The following is a 20,863-nucleotide window of genomic DNA, read 5'->3' as shown; positions in this document are numbered from 1 at the left end:
CAGGGGTCAAAAGACCCCGGGGGCAGAGCTGTCTGTGGGATAGGGCAGAAACTGCCCTGAACTGGGATGTCTGAGATCCAAAGTACTTCCCACCCAAGGATGAAGAGCTGAGGTTTTCCCCTGACACCAGCCACATGCCCTGGCCCACCATAAGCTTCCCCATCCCCAGGAGGCCATCCCAGCTCTCAGCACCTCCATCCCACACCAGATGCTGGGAAGCAAAGGCTGATCCTTCCCTTCCTCTCTCACCACTGCCCAGCCTGGCACCCCCTCTGCTCTGTGGTCCTGCTCCCTGGTGCCCAAGGGTGACTGATCCCATGCCAAGGCACTTCCAAGATGATCCAGGAGGAGAAATCAAGTCCCTGTTTCCTGTTAACAAAGCCCTTGGTTCCTTACTCAGGGTGTAATTTCTTCATGAGATTTCACCCTAAGCCAGACTTTATCTTAGCATTTTGCAATGTAAAAGGGCTAAAAACCCACAGCCCATTTGCTAATGTGCCAGCTCTCAGCATACATTTAATTTCTCTTTTTGTCTTAAAATCCTTCATTAGCTCAATGCGTTTGTTTTCTGACAGTCAGTCCCTTCTGCTTCATGCTTTGCTTCAGCTCATCTTCAACTTATTGCTCCCAATCTGTTTACTTCAGGACATTGCTCTCCAGCCCCAAATCCAAGTCCAAGGGGTCCTTCTGGACAAGCAGAGTCCCTGGGATGGGGGCAGTCAGGTCTCTCTTTGTGTTGTGCTCCTGATTTCAGAGAAACATGAATTCCAGGATTGAGAAGTGGCTTCTGCTGAAATCACGACCTCAGCCCTAATGTCATCAACACTGAAGAGAAGAGAAATTGGGGAAAGGCCTGGGGAATTGCAGCAGAAAACAGAAATCTCCTATCATACTCCTGGCTGAACAGAAGGCGACAAAAAAAGAAAAAACAAACATCAAAGAACCCTTTGAAAAACTCAGTTCCTGCTGAAAGGAGCTTCTACCTGAGGACACCTTTTCTTTTCAGCTCTGAAACACAAACCAAGGCACAAAAACCAGAAGGGAGGGGAGGGATCCACTGCAGGACCTTGAGAAAAGGCCAACGAGGCTGATGTTTGAGCAGCTGTTCCCCTGACGAGGGAGAAAACAGGCACCTGATGCTGAGGAGAACTTCTCCAAAGCCTGGAGAATCCCACAGAGCTGCTCGGATCCACCTTGGGCTGCTGAAGCAGCTCCTGGGGTGTAGTTCTGAGAAGTCTGAGTAAGGAGGTGCTGCCCAACCTGGGTGTCTGGTGTGAGGCTTTACCCCCACAAAGCAGGAGGGATAATCAACAGAACAGCCTGAGGGACATCAAAATCCGAGTAAAAACTCCTCTGGCCCAGAAATATTTGCCCCACTGACTGCATGCCAGCCATCTGACTGAGAGCCAGGAAATTGATGTGTAATTTTAGTTTAGGAGCCCATTACAAACTGCTGATTTCTCATTTCAGTGCCTGCATTATGCAGAGACCACTGCTGGGCTGGGGGCTGGGGAGAGGGCTGGGAACCACTGAGCAGTGGCTGCAGCAGCAGCAACATTTCTGAAAATAACAGTTAGAAAGAAGCAGATTTTTCATTAGTCTTAATTGAATCTGCAGCAAGTGCACTGTTAAATCATCTCCTTTGGATGGATGGATGGATGGATGGATGGATGGATGGATGGATGGATGGATGGAGAGCTGCCTGGATCATCCATCCATCCATCCATCCATCCATCCATCCATCCATCCATCCCACCTGCCAGAACCCCTCAGAGGCACCAAATCAACTTACTAAAGCCTGACCTAACCCCTTGGAACTCACTGGTGACAAGGGAAGGGGTTGAGTTCTCCCAAAATCTTCTATCAAACAGGTCTGGGAGGTTGAGACCCCACCTGGCAGTGTTGTTATGCAGAGTTTTCTGTGCTGGCTTCAGACTTTTATTGAGAAGTCACTGAAAGGTATCAGCTCCATCAAGATGCTGACAAGAACCACAAAAAGTAACTCGGGCAGGAGAAGGGGTTTCCTGGCAAACATCTACACACATGGCCAGGTGAGGATCTCAGGAAAGGCTTTATCCACAGGGGCTGCCTCCCTACAAACACAGCCACGAAGCACAGGACACTGAGCTAAAATGGCTCATTCTCATCTCTCTAGTGAGCCCCTAGTTCTGCAGACCCACTGGTGAGCTGCTGCTCAATAAAGGCATTTATAAAGTACTTTTTGTATTGATCCAGAGTCTATTTTCCAAGTTGTCTCCATTTTCTTTCCATTAGCCACAAGAGGAAGGTCCTCCCTGGCACGTGGCCACCAGCAGAACCTCAGAACTCCACTGCTGCTGAGAGCCAGCAGATTGTGCTCAGTGGTGAGCTGTGAAAATTCAGGTTGAAAAAGACTCAGATGAACAAACCCTTCCTGAAGGGGCTGGGGAAATCCAGGGATGGAGGGTGACTATTACAACCATTCAGGTTGCTCGGAGAAGCTGTGGCTGCCCAATCCCTGGAAATGTTCAAGTCCAGGTTGGATGGGGCTTGGAGTAACCTGGTCTAGCAGGAGGTGTCCCTGCCCATGGGAGGGGGTTGGAACTAGAAGATCTTTAGGGTCCTTCCAACCCAGACCATCCTGGGATTCTATTAAAAAAAAGAAAAAAGGAAAGAAAAAAAAAAAAGAAAAGGAAAAAGAAAAAAAATAAAAAAAGAAAAAGAAAAAAATAAGAAGAAAGGAAAAAAAGAGAAAAAAAAGAAAGAAAAAAGAAAGAAAAAAAAGAAAAAAGAAAAAAAAAGGAAAAAAAGGAAAAGAAAAAAGAAAAAAAAAGAAAAAAGAAGAAAAAAGAAAAAAAAAATAAAAAAGAAAAAAGAAAAAGAAAAAAGAAAAAAGAAAAAAGAAAAAAGAAAAAAAGAAAAAAAAGAAAAAAGAAAAAAGAAAAAAGAAAAAAGAAAAAAGAAAAAAGAAAAAAGAAAAAAGAAAAAAGAAAAAAGAAGAAAAGAAGAAAGAAGAAAAGAAGAAAGAAGAAAGAAGAAAGAAGAAAGAAGAAGAAGAAGAAAGAAGAAAGAAGAAGAAGAAAGAAGAAAGAAGAAAGAAGAAAGAAGAAAGAAGAAAGAAGAAAGAAGAAAGAAGAAAGAAGAAAGAAGAAAGAAGAAAGAAGAAAGAAGAAAGAAGAAAGAAGAAAAGAAGAAAGAAGAAAGAAGAAAGAAGAAGAAGAAAGAAGAAAGAAGAAAGAAGAAAGAAGAAAGAAGAAAAGAAGAAGAAAGAAGAAAGAAGAAAGAAGAAAGAAGAAAGAAGAAAGAAGAAAGAAGAAGAAGAAGAAAGAAGAAAAGAAGAAAGAAGAAAGAAGAAAGAAGAAAGAAAAGAAGAAAGAAGAAAGAAGAAAGAAGAAAGAAGAAAGAAGAAAGAAGAAAGAAAGAAGAAAGAAGAAAGAAGAAAGAAGAAAGAAGAAAGAAGAAAGAAGAAAGAAGAAAGAAAGAAAAGAAGAAAAGAAGAAAGAAGAAAGAAGAAAGAAGAAAGAAGAAAGAAAAAAGAAGAAAAGAAAAAGAAGAAAGAAGAAAAAGAAAAAAAGAAAGAAGAAAGAAAGAAAGAAGAAAGAAGAAAAAAGAAAGAAAGAAAGAAAGAAGAAAGAAGAAAGAAGAAAGAAGAAAGAAGAAAGAAGAAAGAAAAGAAGAAAGAAGAAAGAAAAAAGAAAAAAGAAGAAAGAAGAAAGAAAGAAGAAGAAGAAGAAAGAAGAAAGAAGAAAGAAGAAAGAAGAAAGAAGAAAGAAGAAAGAAGAAAGAAAGAAAGAAGAAAGAAGAAAGAAGAAAGAAGAAAGAAGAAAGAAGAAAGAAGAAAGAAGAAAGAAGAAAGAAAAAAGAAAAAAGAAAAAAGAAAAAAGAAAAAAGAAAAAAGAAAAAAGAAAAAAGAAAAAAGAAAAAAGAAAAAAAAGAAAAAAGAAAAAAGAAAAAAGAAAAACGAAAAAAAGAGAAAAAAGAAAAAGAAGGAAAAAAAGAAAAAAAAAAAGAAAAAAAAAGAAAAAAAATCTCAGCCCTCAGTGACTTTGCAGGAACTTGCTCAGCTCTCTGCAGTGCCAGCTCCCAGTCAACCCTAGGCCCTTTCTTGCCTTTCTCCTCACTGCTCTCCATCCCCCCAAACTGCCTTGGCAGGTTAATGCCTTTGCACCACAGGCACTGACGAGTTCCCCCAGAAGCTGTCAGATGGATTTCCACCACTGTGAGTTCTCCTTTGTATCTGGGGCTCTTTCCCCATGTTTGTCTTTAAAAAGCAACACCATTCATATGAATAGTTGATTAATTCCACTCATTATAATTATTCTCACAAGTAAAATCCAGCTCCTTTTCCCCCTCTCCCCCCCCAGGAACACGGGGGATAATGATCCTTACCCTTCCTAGGAAAGCAATTTCAGTTCCAGGGGTGAGAAGCTCTGTACCAAGCATTAAGTGTTATTATTAAAGTGTCACTAAAAGCATTTCAGGAAAAGTTCACCAACTGCAGGGAATTCTGTTGTCACAGCAGCTGGCTGGGATGGCAACCAGGCTGAGCAGCTCCTGCCAAAACCACAACCACGCTGCAAAGAATTTCCACTCCAGAGTCTCCACCAGAGCATCCACCCCACAGGGAATGTCACCACCACTGCCACATCCACTGTGGCCCCTCTGAGGACCTCCTGCCCCACGGGACCATCTCCCACCACGGTGGTCTCAGGGAGACTTCTCCACCCCTTGGCACCAAGGCAACCCCAAAAAAAACTAAAAGGAGGAAGAAAAGACCCCAACCTCTGCCCACCCCATGGTACAGCTGCAGGAATCTGTGTCCAAGAAGAGCCACAGCAGACACTGGGAGGTGCCTGGAAGATGTGGCAGGAATTAAGTGGCTGCCCTGTGGTCTTTGCTTGCCCCTGTTTCAGCCTGGGGTGGGCAGGATGGCCCCAGGGCTCCTGGCAGCAGCTTCCCCATCACCTCCTCCAGCTCCCCAGCTCAGTCACCAGCTCCTCCAGAGTTCAGGAGGTTTCTTCAATCAACCAGAGCACCGGAGGGTCGGGGAAGAGGCAACATTTTACAAAACTTGGAGGAGAGCATATTTAGCAGCAGCAGGAGAGCAGGAAACAGAAGGGAGCCTTTGAAGGGCCGGGCTGATGGAGAGAGATGGGAAAATTATGTAAAATAAGAAAAGAGACACAGTGCTTGCAGGCAGGCTGCAAACCCGGAGAGGGCTGGGGTGTCTGGTGGTGGAAAGGCCTTTGATTTCTCTCCTCTTCCCCAAGTTCCCCACATTAACATTTCAAACATTAACAATTCAAAATGTTGGTGGTGGGGACAGAGTCTCCTCACAGCCCGGGGACTCCAGACACTGCCACCCACCCGAGGCTCCCAGCAGTGCCCACAGCACCCCCAGCACCCACTGGGGGGGCCCAGCAGTGCCCCCCGTGTGCCCTGGACCCCCATAAGGGTTGGGGGGGGGGACCCTCCCTGGTGACTCCAGGACCTGGTGGGGCTTTTACGTAACCGCGACACCAAGCCCAGAACTGTCATTGCAGCCTTTGCAAACCCGTTTTTACCTCTCTGAAGTGTGGTTCAGTGAACACGAAAGCTGCAAACCCAGCCTGGTAACTGGGGACTGCTGGGCTGGGAGGAGGAGAAGAAGAAATAGAGCAGAGCTCAGCAGATGCTGAACAAAAAACCCCCCCGAGCAGAGCCACCGAGACCCCAAGAGCCGCAATGGGTAAAAGCAGCGAGACCCTGGGGCTCTGCAGGGACTCCTGATCTCTCCCCAGCTCTTTAAAAAGAGGTGACAACAAGGCTGAAAAAAGGCAAGAAGGTACCCATCTACCTGTCAGAGCCACTCAAGCCTGTGAGGAAAGGAGAAGCCCTTGGGTGAAGTCTGGATATGCATGGGAAGCCCCCCAGCAGAGGGCAGGGTGACAGCCCTCACCCCCAGCACATCACCCAGTACCCCCCCTGCACCCCTGGAGACTCATCCCAGCTTTTCCAAGGGATCCAACACACAGCAAGGGATGAAAAAGCCCCTTGTGCCCCCCAGGGCTTTGGGGGATACCCTGGATGGAGACACAGGACTGACACTTTTAAAATTCTGAAGTGATCCCTGATTTGCAGTTTAAAGGACTTGAAGGTTTTCCTGCACGTGGCACCTTTGTTACTAAAGGATTAAAATTCCAGTGAAGTGCTCTGCTGAACTGCAAAGCAGGTTTACTTGTGAAACAGCTCTGCTTAAAATGTGGAGAATTTCAGCATCTGAAAACCTTCTTAGAAGTTTTTTGTTTGATTGGATTTTTTGTTGTTGTCGTTATTTTAAAAAGATGAATTGTCAAAGGAGAAACTTTAGGGCTGTGCATCAGCTCTGCCAACTGTGTCCCACAGAAATAAAATTTTCTTCCCTCCCCAGGGTCACTGGATCACGCCAGGCACCGTTTGCCATACGTTTCCTGTTCCTGATGTGATTAATTCTGTAATACCTTACATAATGCAGAGAAAACAGCAAGTCCATACAGAGAGGAATTCACAAGGTGCTGCAGAAATGAGGCATGAACTCCACGGAGCCTGTGACAGCCTCCCTGAGGTGTGTGGGAAGGACTAGAACAAGGGGTTGTACCAGACCATTGCTCTTCGAGCATGTTTCTTATTTTAACTTCCAGGAGAAAAATGGATTTGCCAGTCAGCAGCACGTGGGAGTTCTGCCCCGAGCTGGGGGTCCCTGCCCTCTGCACCCAGTGCCACTGGGGCTCTGGTAAGATATCAGCACCGAGATATTAAAGGGAAATAAAAGTTTGTTGTGCACTGCCCTGGATGTGCAAACCCAGCCCCTTGTTCCTGAGCCCCCAGCAGCCAGGGGACAGCGAGGGTCTTTGGCAGGGAGGGTACCTACACACCTTGTGTACACCAAAATAAGTGAGGGAAGGGTGCAGGTGACTCTGATAATCACTGCACCCCTGATATAAGAGGTCCCAGGGGCCTCTTCTGCACAAAAACTCCTGAAATTCTCCCCAAAGTTGAGTGCCACAGAACCAAAGCTGCACTGCTGCCTGCTGAGCACCCCTGGGTGAAGGCATGAGGGGAGCTAAAGCCATGGAAAAGACTTTTTAAGTTAATATACACCAATACACCACTGGTCTTTGCTGCTCAGCAGGTTCTGGTTCAACTCCCATGGCCAAATTATCTGTTGGGAAGGGAATATCCACCCCAGGAGCCAGGCTGACAGCAGATGCTGTTTCAGGGATGCTGAGTCTTGGCAGCCTCACCCATTTCAAGTAAAAAGCACACTATATATATTAAAAAAAAAAAAAAAAAAAAAAAAAAAAAAAGCTTGGCCTGTTCTCATCTCTTTATATAAAGACATCCAAAACCAAAAAGAAATAGGACCAAATTTTTCACTGCAACTTCAAGACTGAACTGCAAACACCATCCTCTCCATTTATACCCGTTCTGGCCAGGCAGAAGCTTTTAGAAAGAAAAATTGTTTAATAAACAGACATTTATAACAAGTGTCTCATCCTGCAGCCTCATCATCTGGAAAAGAGTCCATTAAACCAAGGGAGAAACTCTCTGATCATTAGGGGCGTTTAATGGGATCAAGATTAAATTATATTATGATTGCACTAATATCTGTACCAGCAGGTTCAGCTGTACTCCCTTCACTCCTTAAGACCTGGTAGCAGGAAACAGGGCAGCTTAGAGGAAAAAAAGGCTTTTAAAGGTCTGAGAGCTGGAATGCTTCTCACAAGTTGCTCAAGAAAAGGAGCCCTGGAAGCCCAAAGCAGAATTCCCCACTCCTGTGCTCACACTGGAGCAGCAGCACCCACTGCACCTCTCCAGCCTTAGGAAGGGCATGGGGGGGTCTCCCTGGCATGGGAAAAGCCCCCAAAGTGCTGAAAGGGGGCACAGGACTCACCCAGACACTTTACATCTCACTCTTTCACAGCTCCCCACCACAGAGCTCACTGTCACTTCAGCTGAAATCCCACTCCACCTTCCCAGACCCATTCCCACTGCAGCAGCACATCCCTCCGGAGCTGGGGGATGGGAAAGTGTTGCGGCGAGCCTTTTCTCGGGGGGACACGGCTCTTCCCCGGAGCTCTCTTGCCGTCCCTCCCCTCGGGCGTCTTCATCTCTTCTTTTGTCTCCTTCTGCTTCTGGGACCATGCCTTTTATTTTGCCCTTCAGCCCCGCCCATTTCCGGCTGGGGCAGGCCCTAATTAGTGGGCACAGCTGGGCCTAAGCTCCCAGTTCATTATCGGCGACACCTGAGGACTTGTGGTTCTCTCTCCAGGAAAGGATGGGAAACACATCCCTCCAGAGCACAGGATGGCAAAACAACCCCTGGGGGTGAATGCCAACCATAGCCAGCCAGGCAGAGCTGTGCTGGGCACCTTGCATCCCTTAAATCATGAACAAACCATAACACCCCCCCCCAGGCTGGATCCCTTCCCAGGGCAAAGCCTTGTCCTCTTCTCTTGGAAAAACCTGCACACTGCAGACAGAGCAGAAGACACTTTCCCTGCTCAACACATCAGCACAGGGCTTTGGATTTCCTTAATGAAACTTTTTTTAGGTTTCACCTCAACCTGCTGCTGGGACTCCTGCACAGGGGCACATCCCTGGGTATGGAGAGCTGATAGCTGAGCTGGGCTTTTTTTCATAGCTGTTGGTGGGGTTGGTTTTTTTTTGATCCCATGCCATTGGGCAGGCATCCATCCCCCCTACACACACAGTGTGTGCTGCACAGCTCTGTCAGCAGAAGTATTTGTACTGCTGAACCCTGGAAGTTTGAACATTTCTTAGCCACAGAGCTCTGCATCCAGCAGTAAAAGGCATTTACAAGTTCTTAGCAAGAAAGAACCATTTCCCATTAGAGATCATAACAAGAGCTGGCTCAAAATTGTTTTTCCTCTGACTTTTAGCACAATAGCTGCAGGCACTGAACATCCCCATCAGCACTGGGCAGTTCTAAGTGCAGACACTGTGTGGGAAGAACACAGAGTGACAATATTGAGCTTTAAAAGCACTTTGGGAAAAGGTGAAAGGCAAGAATTGTTCAATGTCAGCTATAAAGGAGGCTGATGAGATGTAATGGCTCTTTGTGTCCCCTTCTCTTTGCCATGAGACACTTCCAGTGACCTGAGAGACCACCACCTCCTGCAGCAGAGCCTCACAGCAGTCCCTGGGCAGCAGCTCTGAGGTGGCAACTTGAGAGATCATGGAATTGTTTGGATTGGAAAAGACCATCAAGACCACTGCTGATGCAGCACTGCCAAGCTCATCACTGACCCATGTCCATCAGCACCACATCTACAGGGCTTTAAATCCCTCCACTCAATCTCCACTCTGCAATGAGACTGTGAAGTCTTTTCCCAGATGGAAAAACCTCACGGTGCTGACTCCCTGAGCTGGAACCAGTGCCAGGTGAACAGGACTTGAGGAACTTCCAGATGAAGATCCCTTTCCTTGCTTGCACGCCAGCTGGTGGGCAAGCACCCTCCTGCAGGTCTGTGTGGCAGCTCCTCAGGAAGGAGCATCCCTGGGCCAGGGAGCAGGAACAGCTCTACCTGGCTGGAAAGACCAATCCCAAGTCATCCAAAGTGGGAACTGAAGTGTCAGAGCAGGGCTTTGCTCTCAGCCGTGTGGGTGTAATTGCACCAAACTGTAATGAAGCAAATCCGTCTTCCAAATCCAAGCTGAAGACCAGAGGCTGAATAGCTCCCTGGAATAAATGTCTTTCCAGCCAGCAGCTGTAACTTCTCACTGAGAAATCCAGGCACCACCAAAATCCCCCTTTCTGTCCTTGAACAAACCCTGTGAGTGAAGTACAAACACCAGATGAAAGCAGCACACTGGTGTGCGTGCCACTTATTTCAATTAAACCTTCTCCTAATAACCAACTACTCCCCATTTTATTAAATTGGGAATTATTTTATTAATTTATATAATTTTACATTAATTTATATAATAATTTATAAATTATTTTATTAAATTAGGAATTTTTCAGGCAATTCTCCCATGCGGAGCTGCTAGCCCAGATGTAGTCGTGCGCTTTGCAGGCTGAGACATGAACCCTCAGCAAATGAGTTTTTCAGTCTCTGCAGCTCTGCCCACAATCACATCCATAGCTGGGCTGAAAGAAGTTTTAGCCAGTGTCTTATCTTTAAAAAAAAACTGTTAGAAAACACCAGTGAAACAGCTCTAGGGGATGGTTTGAGGCACTCAGAAATAACGCAGCCTGCCTTGGCCAGCTGCCCCTGCCCCAGCAGAAACACCTCCAAGACCAACTCAGACCCAGCAGAAGACTGGAGACAACCTCAGAGCCTGAGTATTTGCTTCCTCCCTGCCAGCACTGGGGAACAAACCCAGAAGAGAAGGCAGGAGAGGTGGCTGAGGCCAGCAGAGGCTGGTAGCCCTTGCCCAGGAGGAGGGTGATGCCCTGGCTGCTGATGCTCTGCCAGCCCTGGGTGTGCATCATGAGCAGGGTTCCTGCTGCTCTGAGGAGCTCTCACTCCAGCAATCTCAAAGGTGGAAAAACACCCTCTCTTGGCAGAAGCCTGCCTTGCTCCTAAGCATTTCTACTGCTTCCTGACAGGATAACACATTTCTCAGCAGTGTCACTTCTGCCCACAGGATGGCAAGGTCTCAAGCTGACATTTGCTGAGCATCTTCCCCACCTGCTCCCCAGCAGCTCCCCTCTCTCCCAGGAAGGAGACGTTTTCCTTGACAGCCCCAGGCCACCTCCTGATGTGAGATGATCAGGAGAGCCCCAGAGGGCCAGTCTTGAGCAAACCTAGCTGCTCCAAGGGCAACGAAATGCTCCACAAAGGAAGGAAACAAGGTCACGCTGGCAGATGAAATTCAGCGTTCTCATTTCATACAGTGCAATGAAACAACATAATCTACACTCCAAACTCTCCAAGAGGTAAGAAAGAACAGAAGATAAAATTACAGGTGTTGCAGCAACCCAGTAAATTCACAGACTGGTGCTAGAAGAGCTGGAAAGACCGAGGGACTTGGAGGCAGGAGCTGCTCAGCCTTTCACTTGCCAGCCCCTTTCTGCAGGCAGCTGGTGAGATCCCTACAGTGCCCGTAGGGTGAGGGCTGTCAGGAGGAACAGCAGCTATTTTCTTTGCCAATTAAAGCCTCCCTTTTTGCTAGGGGTCCAAACAAGAGCCAGGGGGCAAAGGCAAATGCAGCATGACAAGGAAACCTGCACTGCCTGCAAGGCTCCAGAAGGCAATGTGCTCCTGTGTCTCTTGATAAGCAGAGCTGGAAAATGTAGACAAGAGAGGATTAATCCTCTTTATTGGCAGAACTTCTCAAGAAACAGAGATGCTTTGATTCAGATTTCTGGCCTTGGATTCCCCTCTGTCACAAAACAGCCTCCACAATGCCTTACAAGAGACCCACAGAGTTACCCACAGAGGGGGGTTACCCAAAGAGTTCTTTGGGTTCTGCTTGTGACCCCTTTTGCCACGACCACCCTGGGGGCCACAAGAGCAGCCCCAACCCAAGCAGAGCTGGGGTGAGACCAGGGCTGGCTGCAGCCCCTGTCCTCCCAAGGCAGTGAGCAGGGGGACTCAGTCAGTCCCCAAACAGGGTGTGCAGAGGAAAAAGAAGGAGCATCACCTCCAGAGCAGCAGAAAACTGGGAGCAAAGATGCAACCCTGACAAGGAAACACAGCAGCACAATGCAATCCCTGCTCTGCAATTATAGCTCCAGCTGCCAAGCTGCTCCTCATCCTCTCAGCACAGCAGTACTGACAGCTCTGGGCTCAGCCTGATCTCCCACCCTCACCCAAGGCAGGGGCAATGCTCCCTCTGCTCATTGCAGACACAGGGTTTGCTGCCACAAACACATCAGTGTTTCCTCATCAGAGCTGGGGACACAGCCTCATGTTTGTGGTACCTCCCCAGGCAAAAGGGACCCAGGTCCCTTGTAGGTCTGTGCCAAGCTCTTACACCTCACCAAGCCAGTGGCAGGTGATGTCTGGAACACTTCAGTTGTCATCAGGCTGAGCTCAAAAGCTCCAAGAAGCCTCAAGAAAGAGATGCACGAGGCTCCCATCCAGGTGAAGCCACTGGCTATGTCCCCCCCCTCGTGCCAAGGACACATGGAAGGAGCTTTGGCCCCATTAGCCACGGCAGGACCCACGACTCCAACACTTTTGACACCACTCTGCACTCCACATCTTCAGTTTCTCTGCAGGGAACTTCTCAGTTCAGGCTTCCTGCGTGTCCTGTGCAACCAGTTGAGCTGAGCAGAAATGTTCATTTTGCCAAGGTGCTGATTTTTCCTTCAGCAAGACCAATGTTTGCCACCTGCTGCTCCCCAGACCACGTACCCACCTCACTGCCAGCCACTGCCCTGCTTCCCCATGGCCCTTCCCCTCTGCTCTTGGACACAACAGAAACCAAAACCTTTCCTGGGGCTCTGCAGGGATGACATTCACCACTCTCAGCATGGTCAAGACCTTTGCCACCCTCTCCCACACCTCCCCTGCACTTGGACAGGTGCTCCCAGGTAACCTGAAACTTCACCTTCTCCCTTCCAAGCCCATCCTCCCAATAAATCAGAGAGAAACCAAAGTGAAAGCAAATAAACCCAGAAAATACACCAGGGAGGGATGGAAATTTGAGCCCCTAGTGTTAAACTGTGCTAAATAACTGAAAATCAATGTTGTTCTTCCTTTTCATCAGAGCAGAGCTGTACAGGCTGCAGCACCCCCGGGATGCTCCACTCCCTCCTCCAGCCTGCCACGTGCAAGCAGTTATTGCTAACCAGGGTCTGCTGCTGCTGGCAAAAGCAATATCCCTGAAAAGAATAATGGCTTTTTAAACAAAACAATAGATGCAATTACAAGATAAATGTGTTTCTTTTCTTACTCCATTACTTTCACAACTTTGCTAATATTCCTGATGATGTCCAGAGGTTTCTGCCGTAAGATGAACGCTCAGAGGTGCACCAATAACAAGAAAATATCTATTAAAAAACCTCCAAACAGCCCTTCCATTGAGGCAGCACATCACTAATCCCCACTGCAACCTCTCACAACGGCTGAAGAAGTGATCACAGGGAATGCTGTGAGGCATCCAAAGAAAAAATTCCCAATCACAAGAAAACGCAAACTCTTCATTAGAAAGGTGCCCCGGGCACCCTCTACACCCTCAGAACATCACATCTGGAGCAGAGCTGAGGAGGGCAGTGGTGAGGCACTGATCTGCTCTGTGTTCAGAGAGGGACCTGCTGCAGCCACCCTGGCTGGAAAGGACCTGGCCCCCCAGGACTGCAGCTTCTCCCAGGACTGCAGCTTCTCCCAGGACTGCAGCTTCTCCCAGGACTGCAGCTTCCTTGGTTCCTCTTCCATGCAAAGTGGTGAATGGGACTGGCACACAGAAGGATCTCCTAAACCCGGGTTTAGGAGATCAAACAAACCTCCCCAAGCACAGCTGGTACAGCCCAAACAGACATTACCTCACCACCACAGAAATAAATCCCTTGAACTTCTAATTTTCAAATTAGCGTCTGCATTTTCCAAATAAAATGAGAAATTGCTCATTAATGGCAATGAAGTGGGGACTCAACCGCAGACGCAGTCAAGGAACCTGAGAGAGGGACACCAAACTGTTCAGATCCATTAATGTAATGATGTAATTGATGAAGAAGTCACTTGGGGCACTTTAGGATGGAAACTGCAGGGGTAAGATCTTATGAGCTTGACATTTCAGCACTCTGGTTTGCTTGTGCCAAGTATAATCCAACCAACAATTTAGTGCCACCACTTAGTGACAAATTCAAGACACCAGATGTCAGTTAGCAGACAAAGAAGTTTTCAAACTCTATCTAGCCTGGAAGTAGAAACTTAGAAGAATTGGCCCCAGTAGTCAAAAATCTCTTTTCTTGGTTATACAACGTCCAAAAAATCTTTGACTGGGAACAGGAGATATTAAAATTTTTATAGAGATGTTCCTGAATTCTTCTGCACAAGCAGTTTTCCAAACATCTTCATCCATCAAATGATTCTTTGCTAATGATTAGCCTCAGAAAAATGCACTTAATCAAAGTGACATCCATTATATCTTGCTACTGTAAATAGGCCTGTGGCTTCTGACGACAGCCTTCTGGAAAGCATTCAGACTATTTAAATTAGGCAACAAATAAGCTCCTAATAGCAATTCTCTGAGATACAGTTTCATTTGATTTATGGTTTTGTTTTGGTTTTTTCCTTTTTATACGTGTCCCAACTCCATTGTCAGCACTGCCCAAGAAAAGAGATCAAAACCTGCCGGAGTCAGGACAGTGAAGATCAAAGGGATGCCACAGCTTGTGGTATACAACAATATTTATCAGTCCAGCAGATGTGCTTTCTCAGCTGCCTTTATCAGCAGCACCAGGATGGCCATGGGACAGGAGCCCTCTCTACAGAGCCCAGCACTCAGGGGCCCATCAGGTGCTTCAGGCAGCTCCTTCTCCTCCCTTACCCTTTTTCTGCCACAGGCACAGAGACTCCCACATCCATGCACAAGCAGCATTGGTGCCCCCAAGTTTTTCACCTTTTTTTTATTACAGGCTCAGCATCTACAGGCTCAGCAGCATAAATTTAACCTTAACTGCTTTATGGCAGTGGCAACACATCGGGGAGGTAAGAGACCTCCATGGGGATCAGGCCAGATTGCTTTTGCTGCCCATATTGGTGTTGACAGAAGCTTTCAAAAAGAAGGAAAGAAACTTCTAAAGTAGACAGGAATTATACCAGGCAAGTGAGGCAACTTCTGCTTCGCCAAAAAGAACCTTCTCCCCCTCAAAGGAGAAACTCCCTCCAGGTTCTCCCCAGTCAGGTTTATGCCCCGAGACAGCAGGTTGCAGCAGCTGGAAATTCAGAGCTGAACGAGCATTAATCCTGTGCCTGTAACCTCCAGACCTGCCTTATAAAAATGTCCAGTGTGGTACTTAAATACAGCTGGGCTGTCTTCAGTGCAGCCAAGCCCCAACTCTCCCAAGTGCCTCGTGGTGGTGAGTTCCAAATATGAATAAGATGTTGGAAGGAGCACTTCCATCTGACACTGCCAGATCTGCTTCTCAAAAGGCTTTTCTCTCTCTGCTGCACAAATCCATTTAACCTCCCCCATTCTTCTTCCAGCCAGTCTTTTCCTATTTGCTTCCTGGCTGATTTATTACCATCCTCCACAAAGTGTAATTTTAATTCTCATGTCAATCAGTCTACCTGCCACAGAGCAAGCCTCACGTAGTGAGACTGACTGCCCTCACCTTTCACAGCCCAAAAAACAACAAGGAGCCAGGAGCAGCCTGGTTTGCCTGTCCCACCTCAAAGCCACCGATCAGTTCTTGCAGCTCCTGCTCTCTCCTCTCTGCTTGCTCAGCCACCAGTGCTGGTGTCTCCTCAGCACCCTCTGTGATGAGGATGGGTGAATACATCTCTAACAGAAGCAGTTTTAATTCTCCAGGAGCAGTGGGACCTGGAGCCTCCTTGTGCTTCCCACCCTTTCAGCCTTCTGCTGGCACCAGACACCTCCTCACTTTCCTTGCCACATTATCGTGGGGAGTTTTTCAAAAGCAGATGTTTGAGATGAGAATGTTTACAGCATTCCTGCTAGAAATTAATTAGATATTTGGTGCAACGGGTGTTTTCCTGCAGTGTTACATCTGCAAGTCCAACGAGCTCTGTTTTACCGTTCCCAATTCCCAGGCTGTTTTCAGGGGGGAATTTTCCTCAGCTGTGTGACACCACATCCCTGCCAGTGCTGCAAAAAACAATCCAGATCACAGCTCTGAGCTGCTGAGCAGGACAACAAAGCCACAAAGGCTTTCTGCTTTTCTTCTGCTTCCCTAAATCAGCTCCTTCCTCTGTCAGTGTGGAACAGACCAATCTACTGGTGATAATTACACCAGCCAGGTCCTTTCAACTACAGGATCCCAGGATCATTAATGACTTGGACTGAAGCTGTGGCCTAACAGCAGCATTTCCATGAGCCTAAGGCCATGGCTCACCTCAATTCCCAGTGAAGCCAAGAGTGTTAAATAGCAAATACGTGCTCAGAGGTTGGCCTTGCCAAGCATGGTGAGTATTTTCCAGATGAAGGGGAAATTCAAACAAAGGCAGCAGCACATGAAGCCAGTGAAACACAGATAATGTGAGAAATAAGTCTGACGAATTCACCAAGATAACCCAGAGTACCCCCACACTAAAATTAAAGAGAGATTCTGAATCAGAAACACATCTAGATTAAAGAGATGATTAAGGGGTGTATCAGTGAGAAGCAATAAAAAAAATGCAACCTGCAGTTGTCATCCGTATTTCAGCTCCATCCAAATATTTAAATATGAAAACTATTAAAACACTGAACTCCAAACTTATCATGAGCCTTATTATAACCAGTCTGAAATGCAGTTTCTGCACTGGAACTCATCTTGGCAGTTTCTGCCACTCATCTGATGCCACAAAACTATACTAATGTCTCAGGGGCTGTTAAAGAAAGCTGGGCTTTAAAATCTTGAGGACCCCAGCCTCATCTTAAGAAATTATTAGTTCTCATGCAGCTGCAAAAGTTAGGAACACTTATTTAGAACATTCATAAATCCCACATTCCCAAACCCAATTTCAGTTTTGTTTTAGGTTTTTTTGGCTTGTTTTTTTGTATGAGAATTTTGTACATTAAATAAATGAAACCACATTTTAATACAGATGCACAGGAACCTTCCTGCAGGAATACCAAACACACAGCAGCTCCCCAGAGGCTAACTCACCAGCACCTGAAGGGTGCTTATTTTTTTTTCTCTTCCTTACATCTCTCTCTGATTACATCACACAATTAATTGGTGGAAAAAGATGAGAATCTTATTGAATCCCGTTTAGCACTGCAGCTCCTTGATTTTTATGATATGAACAGAGTTGGAGGAAGGGCTGTTCTTGTTCCACTTGATTTAATTGTTGTGCTCATGAAATTCACTTGCCACTCATGGCATTCCTCCTTTGCCTTAGCTCACTCAAGCTGGCAACGAATCCCTGACAGCCAGCCAGGAATAGCAGGCTTGGCACTCAACCCATAGAAGCCATTTCTCTGGACAGTCCAAGAAAGGGAGAGCTGTGCCACATTCACAGCAGCTCTTTAGAGTCACTCTGCTCCCATCAGCATCCCCACTTCAAAGACCACCCCTGAGAACAGGCTGGATGAGCGTTGCCTCTTAAATAAACGTGGGCACTCAGCCCAAACTCTACACATGGTTTCACCTAGAGTTTCACCATCCCCTCACCAACTGTATCACACCACAGACAGCTGCACCTTTTCCTTATTGCCACCCCCTGATGGGACTCCCGGGCACAGCAGACTCCCCAGTACACCAAACAGCTCCCAACCCTCAGCATCTCTGACACATCCAGCAGCCCCGGAACATCCACGCGTTCTTGGTGCCCGGTCCAAAGCATCCCCGCACACAACCCGCTGCCCTCCATCCCCACAACTCCCCCCTTGCCCGGGTACGACCTCTGCTTCCTGCCAACACATCCCAGCACCCAAGGGCTCCGACTCCTCCCGCACCCACCTCCCGCCGGGCGGGAAGCGGCCGTCAGCACCGCCGACAGCTCCGGCCCCGCGGCCTTCAGCACCGCGGGCAGCTCCGGCCCCTCCGCCCCCCGCAGCGGGGTCCGCGTGTGTCCCCCCCCCAGCTACTGTCCCCAACCCCAGCATTATGTCCCCAGCCCCGACGAGCGACCCCCCCAGCTGTGTCCCCTTCTCTTTCTCCCCCCTCTCGGCGCCTGCGTCCCCGCTGCCCCCCGTCCCACCCGGTGCCCCCCCCCGAACCTGTCGTCGCTCTGGAAGTTCTGGTCCCCCAGCAGCAGATCTCGGAAGCGGTACCGGGGCGGCAGGGGCAGCACCTCGGACTCCAGCTCCGTCATCTTCAGGGCGGCGATGTCCAGAATGACCCCGCTCTTGCGGCTCCCGCCGCCGTCCCCGCCGCCGCAGCCGCCGGGCGACGAGAGCCTGCGGGAGAGAAGGGGGCAGCGACAATGAGGAGGGGACCGGAGGGAGGGGGGGTTCCCTGCCCTACCTTGCCCTGCCCACCCCCGCCGCCCGCCCCCGCACCTCCTCCGGGGCCGGCCCCGCGCAACCCGCACCCCGGCACTGCCCCGCACCGGGGGCTGCAATTACATTGCGGGGCAGGCGGCGGTGCCCCCCCTGCAGAGCTCTCCCCCCGGGGGCATGGGTGGCCGGGGGCTCTGCCGGCCTCAGGCGAGGGGCCGGCGGGGTGGGCACGGCGCGGAGCCCCGTCCCCCGGAGCGCCCCGCAGCCCGCTGCGCAGGGCAGCACCGTGCACAGGACATTGGCTCCTCGGCAGGCAAATAACGAGAGAGAGAAAAGGAGCCAATGGAAAAGCCCAATCGCCAGGAGGAAATCAAACCGCTCACAAGATAGATCTACAGCTGACAACCAAAGCCAGATCCACCCCCAGCCCCACACCCCCCCTTCCCCCACACCCCCCCCCTGCCGCCAAGAAAAGTGTGGATGGGAGGCAGCAAGGCGATGGCTCCCCAGCCGTGCTGGAAGCAGAAGCACAACCTCCTCTGGGCTGCTGGCACTTAAATCATCTGAACAGCCTCGGTATTAAATGAGAAACTGTGAACACCGATGAGTCAGTCGTCTGTCCAGCTGCCAAGAGTCATGGCCGGGAGAATATATCAGCTGTCCCCTGGCGTGCTGCTGGGGCTGATCAAGGGTGGGGGGATCAGAGTGCCTGGGAGAGAGAAACCCAAGGTGACTGCTCAGGCACAGGCAGCTCTGCACGGCCAGCAAGACGCAGCCTGACTGCCACACAGCCAGGAGATAAAACTTCACCACCTCTCAAACATTTCAGAGGGTTAAGAGCTGCTCTTTGATCTCCCTTTTCAAACCACATCCACCAGCCAGAGCAGGGGGACTACACCCCTCCCCATAGCATCCAGAGCTGCTAATTGCAACAGACTAGGGCTGAGCTGAAGCTGCACAAGGCAATTAAAGCCACTGCATGCTGTAAATCCAGAGCACAGACACACAAGGCAAGATGACAGGTCCTGAGCCTTTGGATTCTGGCTTCATCAGGGACGTTTATCCATGTCACGACAGCAGCCCCAAATCACAGACCCTTTGTGGAGTGTGGGAGGGACGGGGAGAGTTTGGAAGAGGAGATGTGGTGCCTCTGCAGTGAGCTGACTCTTTGACCCTCACATGTTAACTCTGAGGTGGGAAAGGCTCCAAATCCCACCAGCTGCCCTCCCAAGGGTCTCCCCCACAGCCTCTCCATCCCACTCTTACCACCTTCCCACAGCTTCCTTCCAGTGCACGCTGCAGGGGCAAGTAGAGGAAAGAGAGCTTCAAGAAGACTAATGCTGAATACAGAAATCCAGGTTTGTCCCTGCTGGCTGCAGAGATGTGATCAGAGTGTCCACAGATCTTCTGCCTTTAACAACTCAGACTCCTGTAAATAACTCCCCAGCTGACCGGGTCCCCAAGTCCTGCTCAGCTGCTGTTCCTGAGTTTCTGGAAGAGCAACCAGCACACGAAATTTCTGCTGAACACAGCTCACAGAAGACAAGGCAGCTCACTCCCAGAGCCTCAGATAATTTTCATTGATGCTGTTTGCCACTTAATTCTATACCCCCAGGGCTCTTCAGTTCCTTTTGGCTGCCATATGCACACTGCAGCCAAGGCTCTGAACCAAGCAACACATCTGTGCAGGGCTTGGGCAGCAGAGAGGTTGTTCTGTGATACACATTGATCCAAAAGTTGGTCTTTAGAGAAATCAAGGCAAACTCCTGCAAACTCAAGGACTCCCTCTGGATCCACTGATAGGAGCGTGGAAGCTCACTGACCACCTTGAGCTTGCATTGCAAAGGAGGATCTGACATTAATTTAAACACAAAAAGGCCATAATTAAGTCTTTTCTCTTAGAGCTCAACCATAATAAACTATGCCAGGAGCAGACTTTCAACAGCCAGCAAAGTTCTAGCTCAAGTGAGATTTCTTATTGCTGTGAGGTCAGGCCAGCATCCCAGAACTGAACTTTTTGTAGTAAAATCCAGTTACATCACTATCTCCAGAAACACAATTTCTGCTCTGTATTTTCATCCGGGTTCCTCATCCCATCCACAGTAACAGCCACATTTTTAATATGTCCCTTTATTCTTGCACATGAAATAATTCAGAATTTTTAAAATTTGGCACATTTGTTTACTCTGGATGAAGGTTCAGTAAGACAACCATTGCATGCACAGATTGAGACGGATTTTTTCATCATTTACACAGTGACTTAAAGCCATTGCACATCAGTATCTTGGCAAAAAGTGCACGTGCACTGCACACAGATCTCCTGACATCAGCACAGAGACTTTGCAACCCTCCCTCCAGCTCAATCACAGGAATTCTGAGCTGTAGAACTGCCACAGCCCCCTGGCTACTTCCTCAAAGCAGTTGTCACATGAAATAAGAATTTCATTGACAGGCTTGTTTATTGCCTTGTCTTCAAACACTACAAAATAAAAAAAAAAAAAAAAAAAAAATTAAAAATTTTAAAAATTTAAAAAAAAAAAAAAATCCAAATGGTTTATAGCTAAATACAGGCCTGCAGCTTTATTTTTATCTTCCATTTCCTTCCTTCCTCCAGAACCATGCACCACTACAAACACAGGCTGCAATCAGCATATGGACACCTCATCACTCTTCCACTTCCTTGCTGTGACACCGTCTCTCCCCCAGCCTGGGCAGCTCCCCAGCAGCGATTGGAACACCAGGAGGGGGACACCCAACTGCTCAGCCACTGGAAAACTGGGATCCAGCTGAGTGGGAGCCCAACCAGACCTCCCCATGACCTCTCCTGCTGTGAATCTGC

General features: G+C 48.4%; 1 protein-coding gene across 5 annotated transcripts in view; it reads right to left on the bottom strand.

The window, feature by feature from the left end:
- KCNT1 (potassium sodium-activated channel subfamily T member 1) overlaps positions 1-20,863 on the bottom strand; it is a 64,237-nt gene that overhangs the window by 34,166 nt on the left and 9,208 nt on the right. For all 5 annotated transcript variants that reach the window (XM_071766310.1, XM_071766309.1, XM_071766307.1 and 2 more), the window contains exon 2: positions 17,803-17,982. In XM_071766310.1, coding sequence (XP_071622411.1) covers positions 17,803-17,982 — 180 coding nt within the window. The remainder of the gene's footprint in view (positions 1-17,802; positions 17,983-20,863) is intronic.

The sequence above is a fragment of the Heliangelus exortis genome, chromosome 22, assembly GCF_036169615.1.
Source record: "Heliangelus exortis chromosome 22, bHelExo1.hap1, whole genome shotgun sequence".
In the NCBI taxonomy this organism is placed as follows: Eukaryota; Metazoa; Chordata; class Aves; order Apodiformes; family Trochilidae; genus Heliangelus; species Heliangelus exortis.
This window is presented reverse-complemented; position numbering and strand designations above follow the sequence as displayed.